Source organism: Nymphalis io, chromosome 19 (assembly GCF_905147045.1).
Source record: "Nymphalis io chromosome 19, ilAglIoxx1.1, whole genome shotgun sequence".
Taxonomy (NCBI): domain Eukaryota; kingdom Metazoa; phylum Arthropoda; class Insecta; order Lepidoptera; family Nymphalidae; genus Nymphalis; species Nymphalis io.
In genome coordinates, this window is record NC_065906.1 from 10,033,658 (window position 1) to 10,046,898 (window position 13,241).

The 13,241-nt window shown below is 31.2% G+C and overlaps 2 protein-coding genes across 8 annotated transcripts in view; one reads left to right on the forward strand and one right to left on the reverse strand.

Moving 5' to 3' along the window:
- LOC126776125 (uncharacterized) overlaps positions 1 to 4,124 on the forward strand; it is a 585,155-nt gene extending 581,031 nt beyond the window's left edge. For all 7 annotated transcript variants that reach the window (XM_050498421.1, XM_050498422.1, XM_050498423.1 and 4 more), the window contains 2 exons: positions 2,907 to 3,155; positions 3,848 to 4,124. In XM_050498421.1, coding sequence (XP_050354378.1) covers positions 2,907 to 3,155; positions 3,848 to 3,996 — 398 coding nt within the window. In that variant the 3' untranslated portion in view covers positions 3,997 to 4,124. The remainder of the gene's footprint in view (positions 1 to 2,906; positions 3,156 to 3,847) is intronic.
- A 705-nt stretch (positions 4,125 to 4,829) lies between these two features.
- LOC126776107 (protein arginine N-methyltransferase 1) lies at positions 4,830 to 12,019 on the reverse strand. The gene is made up of 8 exons (XM_050498399.1): positions 11,691 to 12,019; positions 11,422 to 11,582; positions 11,118 to 11,282; positions 10,348 to 10,496; positions 9,901 to 10,048; positions 9,263 to 9,352; positions 8,779 to 8,928; positions 4,830 to 8,567 (listed from the first exon to the last, which is right to left on the reverse strand). The coding sequence occupies exons 1-8, from the start codon at positions 11,758 to 11,760 to the stop codon at positions 8,424 to 8,426; spliced, it is 1,077 nt and encodes a 358-aa protein (XP_050354356.1). The 5' UTR covers positions 11,761 to 12,019; the 3' UTR covers positions 4,830 to 8,423.
- Between the last annotated feature and the right edge of the window lie 1,222 nt (positions 12,020 to 13,241).

A 13,241-nucleotide genomic window follows, 5' to 3' on the forward strand; every position in this document is an offset into this window, starting at 1 on the left:
AGAATGATAGCCAGCGAAGCTAATTCTACACTGGCCGCCAAAAAAATCGACCCACCCGTATTTTTTTACTTACAAAGGTGTTATCTTAACTATGCGACGACCTAGGTGGATTGTTTTACTTATGGGACATACATTTAACATTTTATTACCCACTTGATATTGATTTGGAGGAGTTGTAAGTGTTATTGAGGATATTTGGAATATTTTTAAAGTATTGATAAGAAAACGTTACTTTGTGCACAAAGTGCATGGTTAGTTTATTTCCAGTTCTTAACGCGGAGTCATCTCGGTTCGATGTTTATTATTGATTAAGTGTATGAAACTTTGTTGAAACAATAATTTTAATAAGTTTAAACATAAAAAATGGATACTACTGAAGCAGAAGCTGCTCAAATCGTAGCTCTTATTCATGAGGGGTTAAGTCAGCGAAATGTGGCTAGAACACTAAAATTAAGTCGTTCAGCGGTGCGAAGAGTGTACAAACGCTACTTGGAGACTAAGGAGTATCGCCGGAGACCAGGATCTGGCAGGGGGCGTGTCACGAACCCGACCGATGACCGTTTTATTGGTTGGACGTCTTTAAGAAACCGACATCTTTCGGCTGTTGACGTTCAAGGTAGACTCCGAGAAAGTCGTGGAGTGTCTGTGAGTGAAAATACTGTAAGAAGAAGACTTCGAGAGCAAAACTTAACCCCTCACAAGCCAGCAACAGGACCAAAACTCACAGCATCCCATCGACAAGCAAGACTACAATTTGCTAGGCAGCACGTCGATTGGACACTGGACCAATGGGAGACAGTATTGTTCAGTGATGAAAGCCGAATGTCTCTAGTAGGCTCTGATGGACGACGTAACGTCATGCGAAGGCCAGGAGAACGCTACTCTCAGTGTTGCATTCGAGAAACAGCCCGATTTGGTGGAGGCTCTACAATGTTTTGGGGAGGTATTTCTTTGACGGGACGCACAGAGCTGGTTTTTTTCCGTAATCGCGCTGTTAATGCTGAAACTTACATAACGGACATTCTGGAGCCTCATGTGATGCCTTACGCTGGATATATTGGGGATAATTTCCAACTTATGCACGACAACGCACGACCTCACGTCGCTAGAATTGTTAAAGACTATCTCAGGGAAGTCGAAATTCCAGTTATGCAGTGGCCAGCCAATAGTCCGGACTTAAACCCGATAGAGCACCTCTGGGACCAGCTAAAACGTACGGTTCGAGCACGAAATCCAAATCCAGAAACCCTGAATCAACTGGAAGCTGCCCTAACTGAAGAATGGCAACGGACCCCACAGGAAGACATTAAAAAGCTAATCAGGTCACTTAATAGGCGTATGCAGGCAGTGATTAGGTCAAGAGGAGGAAACACTCCCTATTAAAGTAAGATTTAGGCACCCAAATTTAAAAACAAACGGCATAATCGTTTTGTACACAAAAAAATAAAATTGCGTAAAATTTGGTGTTTTCGTGTTTTGTCACATATTTACCTAAAAACCTATTTTTTGCGCACTATTTCTGTTTTTGTACAATCCTACAATTGCATTTTTTCATTATCAATCTTAAAAATATAAATATGTGGTAGTTTAAAACCATACGACAGCTTTTTTACAAAAAATGTAGGTGGGTCGATTTTTTTGGAGGCCAGTGTAGATCGCGTCCGGAACTTGTGTCCTCCCACCGCTAAAGCTTAGTGCGGCTTTTTTTAAGGATGTTTTTAAAGTCTCATTACTGCATCATGTTTCAAGATATACAAATAATTCTTACACTCAATTTTATGTGTTTATATCAACTTAATTAAAATTGTTTCGACAAGAATACGGAAAATAACTAATTGAAATTTGGCGTCGCAAGCATAAAAGAACAATGTTTTGTCCGCTGCAACTAATAGCGCTTCAGCAGTAAGGGTTTAAAGCATTACAGTATTATGTAAGAAAAAATATTATCTACAAAACAATGTCGCTTCGAATGAGCAATACTATTATATTATTATCATTTGTTATAAAAAAATATGCACACAAAAGTACGTTAGCTATATAAAGAGCTTTATTAAAATTTTCAATATATTTGATACAACGTAATACTGGACTATATTGTTGACAGAGACGAACTCAACATTAAACTCTAGCCTCAACCATATTATTATTTAATTTATTATTAACATATACTGTGTGTTTGATTATTTTACACTCGTTACTGAAAACGCTTGTTTAATCACTGCTTTATAAATAAACAGATAAGTTAGGTACACATAATATTCATTGTGATGTACGATAGGAAATTGAGCCTATTCACCTACCTTCAACAGCACCAACTAGCTTACGTAGACTGGGCCCAGTACGTGTCTTCGGTCCTCCTATAAACGCCTTCCATAGGTTATCAATTGCTAAAATAACCAGGGAATGTAGTCCACACTTATATATATGATGATAGAACTCACAGAGAACACAGATTACAATTTTTTATTATAGCGCGTAAAATATCGACCGGTCAGTAATCAGTTCGAATATCGATGAGAAGAGGATAGTTCAACGCATGTGGCGCTGTAGTCGCGCGTCTAACCAATAGGAACGTTTATTCGGTTTCCTCTATTATGAATGAATTTGTCAAACACATTCCCAAAAAAAAAACTAGATTTTTTTTTTCTAAAGATTGTGTTGTTTTATAAATTGAAACAAAAATTAATTTATTTATTTATAGTATAAATTCTGATAAGAAATTAATTAGAAGTTTATTCCGGTTCGGAACATTCATCAATATTTTAATATATCATCGGTAAAAACTTCCGAATATTGCTGTATTATTACATCAACCTAACCCCATGAACCATACATCATCACTAACGCTTGTCACATCATCCCATCAACAGGTTTCACTATAAGAGACATATGGGACTATTTATTAGGAGCTGGCTACTCCCAGTACCCGTACGGACAACATCCAGGCCAGTACCCCAGTGGACCAGGAGTCTATCCTGGAGGACAGTACCAGGGACACTATGGGGGACAATATGGCGGGCAGTATGGGAACTATCATCCCGGGCTAGAAGGCCCGCCTGGTGCTCATCCCGGCTGTCCGCTGTGTGATATGTCTGTGTACAGCTATTGTTCACGTAAGCAAGCGCACGATTCCTGCTGCTGTGAAAATTCTGGCTGTAAGTTAGATTTATAATTTTTAAATTGTATTATAATATGTATAAACAATTATATATGCTGTGACATAAACTGAATGAATATTTAAAACTGTATTTTATACCATTAAAAGTTATAATAAAAAATAAACTAAAACTGTTGCAGTGATAGCCGAACTAGGTAGTTATTCTAATTTAATTAGTAGATAATAACTTGCCTTAATAATTTAGGTAGATTAATTATATATTGTTAGTTAATATAAAATAATAATACGATATATTATACTGATACAATACACTATAGATCTAGTATACCCGGATTCAAATCCCCGATTCGGGCCGATTTAAAGCAGTTTGACAATTCCGTAACTCGGAAAGTACTTACCGGCTTTATATTATTCCTGCGTCTGATTGCTCTTTAGCCATGTGGAATCGCCGTCCTATCCGATTATAATAACTTCTGCGCGGAAGACTTATCTTTAAATTCAATTCAATCTAAATCCTCAACGAAGATAGTGTAATCATTAAAAAAAAAAGTTTAAAATACATTTAATTATTATTTATTTACTTATTTAACATCGAGTGACTAAAAACATAATTTGACGAAGTAATGATCTATCTACCTAATTAACGATTGACTAAAAGCAAACATTAACAATTAAGCAAAATACTTATTATATATTTTATATATAATAATGATATTCGTATATTTCCAGATCATCCATTCTCGTGCCGAAGAACTGACTGCAAGTTCTTGTACGCGAATTCCTGTGAAGAATACCACCTTATAACTAACTGTTGTTGTGTTGACTTAGAAAAGAATGCTGTAGTTCCTTCTATAGTAGCTGCTCCTGTTGTAGCTTAGGCAACTTTATGAGGATAGCTTTAAAGTATAAATTACTATAAAATCATTTTCATATTCATCGAAGTAATTAAAATAATTTTAGGTATAAGTTACTTTACTAGTAATGCAACAAAGTCTAACATTCTGTATCAATATAAGTTTTCTTTTAATCAATCTCGTCATCTACAAAATAATAGTCATTTGATTTAAATTTCATTCAATTTAATTATAAATTTAACGTAATTTTCCATCGTTTCATCTTTAATGAAATGTGTCAATCATATGTCATAGCAAGTATTTTTAAGTAAACAATATAATTAAAGTAAATTTAAGTAAGTAATAAATTTAATAATTATCTAAATATAAAATTAAAAAAAAATATCTACGATTTTCATTTCTTTTAATTTCTTTATAAGCGCACGTGTAACATAAAAAAGTAACGAAAGAAATGACGCAAACGTAAAAACACAGAAAACAAAGTGAAATTGAAGAAAAACTGTTTTAAAAAGTACGTTTAATATTTCAACTAAATCATTAAAGCGAATAAAATTTAGTACAATTTATTGCTTTGTTACCAACACCGTGTGGTAGCAAAATTCTTCTTTGTAAAACAGTCTCAAGCATAACCTTTACAAGCGGAAGGTGTTATTAAATAATAAGCTTGTAAAACAAAATGAATCTATATAATAAAGAAACTGGTAATTGTGGAATATTACAAATAATTCATTCCCGTTTTACCTACTATTTCTATTTTATATAATATTGAAAATAATGACAATGCACTACTAAATAGATGCTTCAAACAAATAAAATTTTATTTTAGAAACGCAGGAAGAATTAAATAAAACGACTCATGAGGCTGACTCATTTATGCACCACATATCTTAATACGTTCACTTAGATAACATGCACCTCTAAACACTACTCATAAAAACGTGCTCCGTTTAAAAAAAACAACTCTGTTGAAAATTTAGTAAGTTTTAAAGAAAATAAACATTTTTCTTATGTCCGTTGAAACTTTACTTTTATTACAATATTTTTTTGTTTGTATCCAATCGTTTCAATTTTGTTATCAAAAATTATTTCACGTTAAAATAAAGAGAGCTGATGTCTTCTATTTAAAAAGTTATTCTATTAAACGGTCACTTTTTAGTCGAAAATTCTTATTTATGGAACGCCACACATTTTTCACTGATTTAAGTCTTTATATCGTGTGATTATCATTAACTTTTTAAAAAAACTTAATTAAAAACAAGCCTCTTTTAATCAATGTTCGAAAACGAATTCAATTTAGTTAAGATTGAATTGTCCCTAGCACCAAAACTCTTTAAAAATTATAAAACTACAACTCAATTTTTTATTAATATTTTCTGGTTTATAATTGGGTCGCAAGATTTCATCCACAGATACTAAGGTGAGGTCAGAAGCTTGTTTTTAATTTTTTTAATAATAAATTTGCAACACTTTGTGAAATGATAGGAATGGTTAATTTGGCAGTTTAAATAACCGCTTATTTATGTGTGGCGTATATAAACTAGCTTAAAGCTGTCGCATAATGAAGTAGTCAAATTATAGTATTCACTTCATTTACAATCTCAATATTTACTGATATACTTCCACACGGTTACAAAAAATTCTAATACTTATTCCGTAGTACATAACTGAAGTTATTTAAAAAATCCTATAAAAATATTAATGGCCAGTACAAGCTATCGTTTATTCATGTTTAATTAATTTTCTATAACTAATTAAATAAAACTATGTTCACAGTTAATTATCGCAACTTTTATTTTTAATGTTACATACATCATACTTATCTGTTTTTATTTGTTTTAATAAAAAAATAGTTTTACAGATAGTAAATACCTGCAAACTATTATTACCACTTTTAAAAATATACACTAATATACAAATAAAACTTCTAAACAATAATATATTTAATCGTCGTGACCATGACGTAAAGCAAAAAAAAAGGAATATTTAAACAAATTATTTTTTTCACGAAATTAATCGGGTAACACTAGTGTTTTGGTAATAACAGGTAGGTGTCGAAATGCATTTAATGCAACACATTCATACGGAAAGGATCAACATTCAAATCATTTCATAAATAAAAATGCGACAAAAACCGTAAAATTAGTTTTACTTAATTCTAAGATACAAAAACTATCATTTCTTACATAATCGGTGCAAAACATCACATTTTGCTACAGTTTAATAAAATGAAGCTTATTTCAAATCGTGTTTTGGCCTTTAATTATTTATCTAGATTTTTTTATGTCTAGTTTCATAGGCTGAGGTACAAGTCCTCGTAACAATATGACTTGATTAACACTAAAAACCGTTTAGATGGCTAATAACTTGTTATTAGGGCAAAATATTGTTACAATATTATAATTTGGTTTAGGTTTATTTTCAAAACTTTTTTATTTACGTAACAACAGTTGCTCATAATGTTAGCTTGTCATGCAGACATCATAATATAGGTGGGAAAAATAAATATTTTCACTCACTTATCCTGTCATGTCAAAATATTTCGTAGGCAGAATCGAAATATGGAAGTAGAATACATCTCCAAGTTTATTAATGTGCCATTTCTTTCCCTACCTATCGTCTGTTGAACCGTCTCAGTGCGACAAGGTAACTGGGTACTCATATCAAGGTGTTTATTTTAAAACGTACAGCATTATGACATTTCATATACATGTTTGCATACAGAAAATGTATCCTCTATTAGCGATTGTTTTAAAAAAAAAGTCTAATAGCAGGCCGCAAAAGTCCCACAGCATTTTTTTTTATAACATGAAATACTTTTGCAGTTTACTGGCAGATGTAACCGATGGTATAATCATGTTATAAATTATAATGTTTAAGATGGATATTTAATACATTCGAGTATGAGTACTTAGGTATTTAAAGTTTTAATTTTTCTTAAAAACAACAAAACTATTTAGCTTCGACTTCAAACCCATTTGAAATTGTTGGTTTTGATTTAATTCATATTCCAATGAATTTACAATAAAAACTTAAAACACGTTTTAGGTTTATACTATTTTCTCACATATATATATAGTTGATAATGATAATGTTAATCCTTCAATCTCATTTACGAGACATTTAATTTGCAAATTTGTTTATTTAGGTTATTAGGCTTTTTACTCAGCTTAATTATTGAGTTGCTTTTATTATTGAGCTGAGTTGTTGAAGTTGATTCAGTTCCGATGACAAAGCATTTTTAAAGAAAGCATGACCCAGAATGAAATCTAGACAAACTCAAAGGTCAACAGTATTAACAACAATCTTTCTATACAAAAGCTTTTTTTAAAAAACGTCGATTAACTATTATTTATTTATACCCAAAATATGTATAAGTCATGTCATGCCTAAATCACATTGCTATAAAATCAGTGAATACAGATTTTGTCAGATTTGGAGTTTAACAATTACCTTCAGGCTTCTTCAATATGAAGTAAATGTAAATTGATATATTAAAAATAATAGCGAGATTGTAGACAGATTCTTCTAGATTTCTGAATGGCAGATAAATTATAACAATCAAATTGATGTTATAATATATTGATGATGTAAAATGCTATTGTTTACGATCATAGGGATTGAAGACACCTCTGCAATTAAATTACAATTATGGCAATAGAATGTCAGAAATTTTTAAGCTCCAACAATACAAACAAAACTCACATTGCAGCTGGTCATTTGTTTTATTACATAAGTGTATTCAACCCCTTATATTAATAATTGAGATTTTCACTACGTATTTTAAACCATCAACAAAATTGCCCATAAACTAAATTTAATTCTAAAGATGTGACTGATCATGTCTACAGTTATGATTATAATATTTATAAGGTTTGTTAGAAAATGACCATTTTAACATGTACAAACTATTAATATTATAATATAATACTTATAAAAATGTATTGTATAAAATCGATAATAACTAGTGAATTTATAACATTCCAAACAGCACAAGGCGATATCTTATTAATGCAAAATATTCCCCTTGTTCACTTGACAAAGCCTTCGTTGAGATACTATATTTTATCAAGTTTTTTTAAATATGCATCTTCTACATAATACGATACATTACTGCTCTTAAATTAAAATCAATGATGAAGTATGGATTGGACAAGCTGTGTAATTGAATAGTATTTTAACAAAATCTTGTCAATTTCTATTAAATAAAAATTTAACATTATACCATTAAATATTTATATTTTCTTAAACTTCACAGAAGTTTTTTTTGTCAATATTTCAACTAGTTTTATATTTTGGGGATGTTTTAAAATCGTTTAAGAATAATGTTAGAACACTTTGCAAGTACACACTCCAATATCTTTTCCTTATTCATTAATTTCCGAGTAGAAATTACAATAAACTTTATTTAACGGTCATATTGTTACGGTCATGTCTATGCACTGTAATGTTTTTCAGCGCATCCTGTAGTGATTCTTCTCCTGGACCTGGCACAGCTCGCCTTTGAATGAGATTTCCACCTCAAAGTCCAGGTCACGGTTGTTACGAGCGTTCTGACGCATTGAGAATGTTCCCGTTATTTCTTCACCTTTTTTCACCTGAGAATTAAAAAAAACTTGAAGTATTCAATAACGAAATTATTTTTGATTATAAAAATTAATGAACTTAACTTAATAATTCACTAATCTTTTATAAATAATTCAATCATTTCTTAATGAGCAAATTTCCAAAGATAAGAATAATTGCTAATATAGTTTATGTTCTAGAAATCATAAAATTAACTATTGTAAATTAAAGTTAAAAACTAACCGTCATGTACTCATCAAAGTAGAAGACAGTTTGCTTCCAGTGAGTGTAGGGCGCCTCGGGAGCGGTACTGAAACCCAACCGCTTATGCGACTTGGTGAACTCTACATTGAAGAATGTCACCAAGGCTTGGATAAAATCATTACGGCGCACCTGTAATAGTAAGTTACCTATTAGCAGATGTCATCATCACATCACAGATTTTACAGCAGTAACAATGAGGTAAATAAAAGTATTATTAGATTCTTTTGCATTCCCTATTTAACTTAGCGTTAACTTAACTGGCATTTGACACTTGCATAAATTACTAAATCAATTAATTCATTTACTAAAAACCCCTGCTTTTTATTGCAAGTACATGGGATTTCTTTACCTCGCACATTTTCATACAATCAAATGATTAAAACAAATATAAACAGAAATATTTATTACAATCATATCAATTGAAACACTAAAACATGGCTTAAACATAAACGAATTAACTCACTTGAAGGTGGAACTTGGATTCAAAGTTCAGGTCTTCCTTCTTGACGGTGTATAAATCAATTTCTTTCAATAGGCAAGAATTTGTAACAACCTAAAACAAGAAAGACCTCGTTAACACTTCCAAATAGTTTTCAATGAAATTAATAACTCATCATAGTATCACTAGGAATTATTTATTGTACATATTCAAGACCAATGACAATGCGGAGCAGCGTTAAATGTTACTGCTCAGCAATATACCACCCTCATGGGTTGTTTGTTACGTAACATTATTATCATAAACTCTCTCAATAAGTCCATTTAAACAAACAAACAACTCTTCAAATTTTGTTTTTAGTGAAGATTACTTTTATTGTGTGTTTGTTAAAGAAAGAATTGTAATATTTCTTTAATATTTGATGTTTGTCTTGATACTGGCATTTAAGTTTTGTTTAATAGTTTATATGTGATAATAAATAATAATAAAATATTTAAAATAATAATTATTTAGTAAAATAAGTAATAAGAAATTGTGAGGAAAAACGTAATAATAAACTTTAAATGTCGTTTCTTTGTGTACAGAGCAACCTTAAGTTTATTTATTTCTAATCCTTCATTAAAATAAAAATTTTACTTATACATATAATAATGATTCCGTACCTGCTTAGCATCAACCACATCAACAAGTGGTTCGGAAATAGCGACTTTCCTTATTGAGGACATATCAAAACCGTATACATCATCCCACCAGTTAATCTTCTCATCCTTGTACTGACGATCTTCGATTCCACAAATAAACAATGTGCATCTAGAATAAATTTTACATTTGAACTGTTTTATTTTTAATGGCGCACACCAATTTATACCCCAATAGCTAATGTTAGCAAAACTTCAAATTTTTAAAAAATTCTCATGATATTTTGAACTACTAAATAAATTTGCATTTATTTATACATTATTTTAAGTTGTACTATCAAAATATAAAAGGTTTTTAAATGAATAACGAATTTGGTATTAATTTGGGATAAATATCCCCTATTTATAACTCCTGCTCATGGATTTTCAAGACAAGCCTCGCTGCTCACCCAACTGTCGGTCTTAACTCACCTATCCGGGAACAGCATACCATCAGGCTTCAGCCACTTGTCCCGTGCGTAAAGAACTGTATCTAACATGCTCTCATAGAACAGACAATAGCCCATCCATTCTGATATTATTATGTCTACCTTGTCCACTGGCAAATTAACTTCTTCTACCTACAAAATAAATGTTTCATTTCAAAACTTTTTTATTACCAATGAACTTTACACATTATTTGACTGTACAGAACTTTTATTTTATTATATCACCCTTTTTTTATTACAAATATCAGAATTTTTACAAGGTTTTAAGGAAATAATGCAATTAGACAATAAGAATCACAATTGCGTCAAAAATTAATCTTTATGAGGACCAATTCCAGTAAGACTAGCTCAGTTAACATTACTAACTAAAAAATATTGTTTTTTTTTTTTACAATAATATTGTGCACATATAAGAATTTGATATACAAAGATTTATTTGCTTCTTTGCTGGGTCTTTGCCCAATTGTTGTACTCTACAGGGTTCATTGCATATGAATGTGATTGAACAGCAACATATCATTCTTTTCCGGTCATAGTTATCCTTCAAAATATACTTTAATAAGTTTATAAAATAACTTTTATATTATCATTTCTGTATAAATAATGTATCACATATTTAAAAAACTTCATGTTTGATTTGATATAAAGCAAATCTCAGTGATTTACTGAGAGTAAAGTAATCACAACCATGCATTGCTTTGAATAAAATACATATCATATACGAAGTAACTCATGTTAAAGATGCAATCTCACCTTTCCTTTAACAATTTCTATCACATCATGAAGTCTGTTAGCCTCAACGATTTTCCGAGCATAGTCTACTATGTTCGAACACTCTACTGCGATAACCTTCGCTGCACCAGCCTTCGCAGCAAACATGGACAGGATACCTGTCCCACAGCCGATGTCTAGAACTGTCTATAAAAATACCGCATTTTACTTTAGGTTATATTAACACTAGTATCAGAAAGCACTTCTGAGCCAGTTATGAGTTTGATAAAGCATTGTCAATTACTTTTCGTAATTTAGAAGTTTATACTTTATTGCTATAACTTACTTTTCCCTTAAAAAGATGCTTATTATGATACATAGCGTTTCTGTATGTGAGGGTACGGACTTCATCTTTTAACATTTCTTCGTGAATACCAAAATGTGCGTACGAGTCGAAATAATAATCCCGAGAAGTCATCTCTTCTGCCGTCACGTTTTTATCAGGTCCTATGATGTTTAAAATTAGAACATAAGCAAAAAAAACATAAAACAAAGAAACACGTTTTCGCCGCACCAAGTACCGGCGTCACCTTCAAATTTTAAAGAAAATCTTACCATTTTCCGTTGCAGGCGTCGATGCCGTCGACGTGCTCTCTTGCGCGACATCCATGCTCTCCATATCCATTTTAACTAATACACAGTCGGAAAACAATATAAAGCGTATATAACCTGCAACTTATAAAGTACGCCAAATCGATCTGTCACAGACGAAAAGTAACGAGTATTCCTACTTTAGGTAACTGGTTTCAATACCTTACAATTACTTAACTACAATAACTAATAGGAGATTTATAAAGTAAATATCACAATACATAAGCTAAATCTCTTAAAATAGTTAATACAAAGAATAAAAGAAACTAACTCCTCTTCGAAAACGAGTTGAATTAAAATTGAATGAAAGCACAGAGTATACAAGCTCTGCAAAGAAAATGCTTGATTTGCAGATCTGAAATCCTTTTCTATTAATTTGATTGTAACATTTTAAAGTATTACATTTACGGATTTTTAAATTATACTAGTTCTATATAAAAGTAAATGTATTTATTTGTAATATTTAAATTTTCATTTTATATCTAACGGTTTTCAGAACCCCTTTAAGCCGTTTTATTAATAAATACCCTAAAGTAACAACTGATTAGAAGTTTCAATAATCCCACACATCACTATTATATATATATATATACTATGAATACTAAATATGATTTATATATATATATATATATATATATATATATATGATTTATATATATATATATATATATATATATATATATATATATATAAATCATATATATATATATACATATGATTATATATATAATAATTATATATATATATATATATATATATATATATATGATTTGTAAACTATTTTACAAAATCTTAAGATATTTTTTTTTATAAAACTTGAGTATATTTTAATGCGTAAAAAGTATTACTTTAGTAAGTTGCGTTCGCAAGGACACCAACAATTTAAACACAATCTTTTACTGTTCAAGTATTAATTAATAATTTAAACATTCGCTGTCACACGGCCGTAAAAAGAATATGTTGATTATTTTTCCAATGACTAACAATGAAATAAGCAAACTCACTTTCGCATTTTTCGTAGTCGTACATTATTAGTTTATGTTCGTTTAATATTAGAGTATGGGCAAACTCTCCTAGATGGTAGATGCGCTTAAAAAAGGCCCCCAGTTACCGGCAAGCCCGCTAGGCCCGACCAAGGTAGCGGTCGCGGTATCGGCAGGGCAGGGGGTGCGAACAATCACCGGTTCATGGCAGGCTACCATAAAAAAAGACTAAACATGGCAACGTATGATGGACGCTCGATGAGGCTGGACTATCACCTCGCCGAATAAGAAGTATATTTAAGTCACATAAACTGGCATATAATGGGGTTATCTGAGGTCTGAAGACAGGGGGAGGACACGATAACTCTAGAGTCCGGTAACTTACTCTACTTCTGCGAAGGTGATAAACTCTCCCAGGGTGGTGTGGTCAAAAAGGATCTCATTAACAGCATTGTAGAAATCAGTAGTGTGTCGAACCGGGTAGCGTACCGTGTCCTAATACTTTCCAACAGGTACTCCCTGAAGGTTGTAC

Bases quoted from the DNA above. Each gene is read 5' to 3' on its own strand.
- LOC126776107 (XM_050498399.1), bottom strand. From the start codon at position 11,760: ATGGATATGGAGAGCATGGATGTCGCGCAAGAGAGCACGTCGACGGCA. The intron at 11,583-11,690 runs GTAAGATTTTCT...TAAACATCATAG, and splicing joins GACGCCTGCAACGGAAAATG to GACCTGATAAAAACGTGACG. The intron at 10,049-10,347 runs GTGAGTTAAGAC...AATTTATTCTAG, and splicing joins GGTATGCTGTTCCCGGATAG to ATGCACATTGTTTATTTGTG.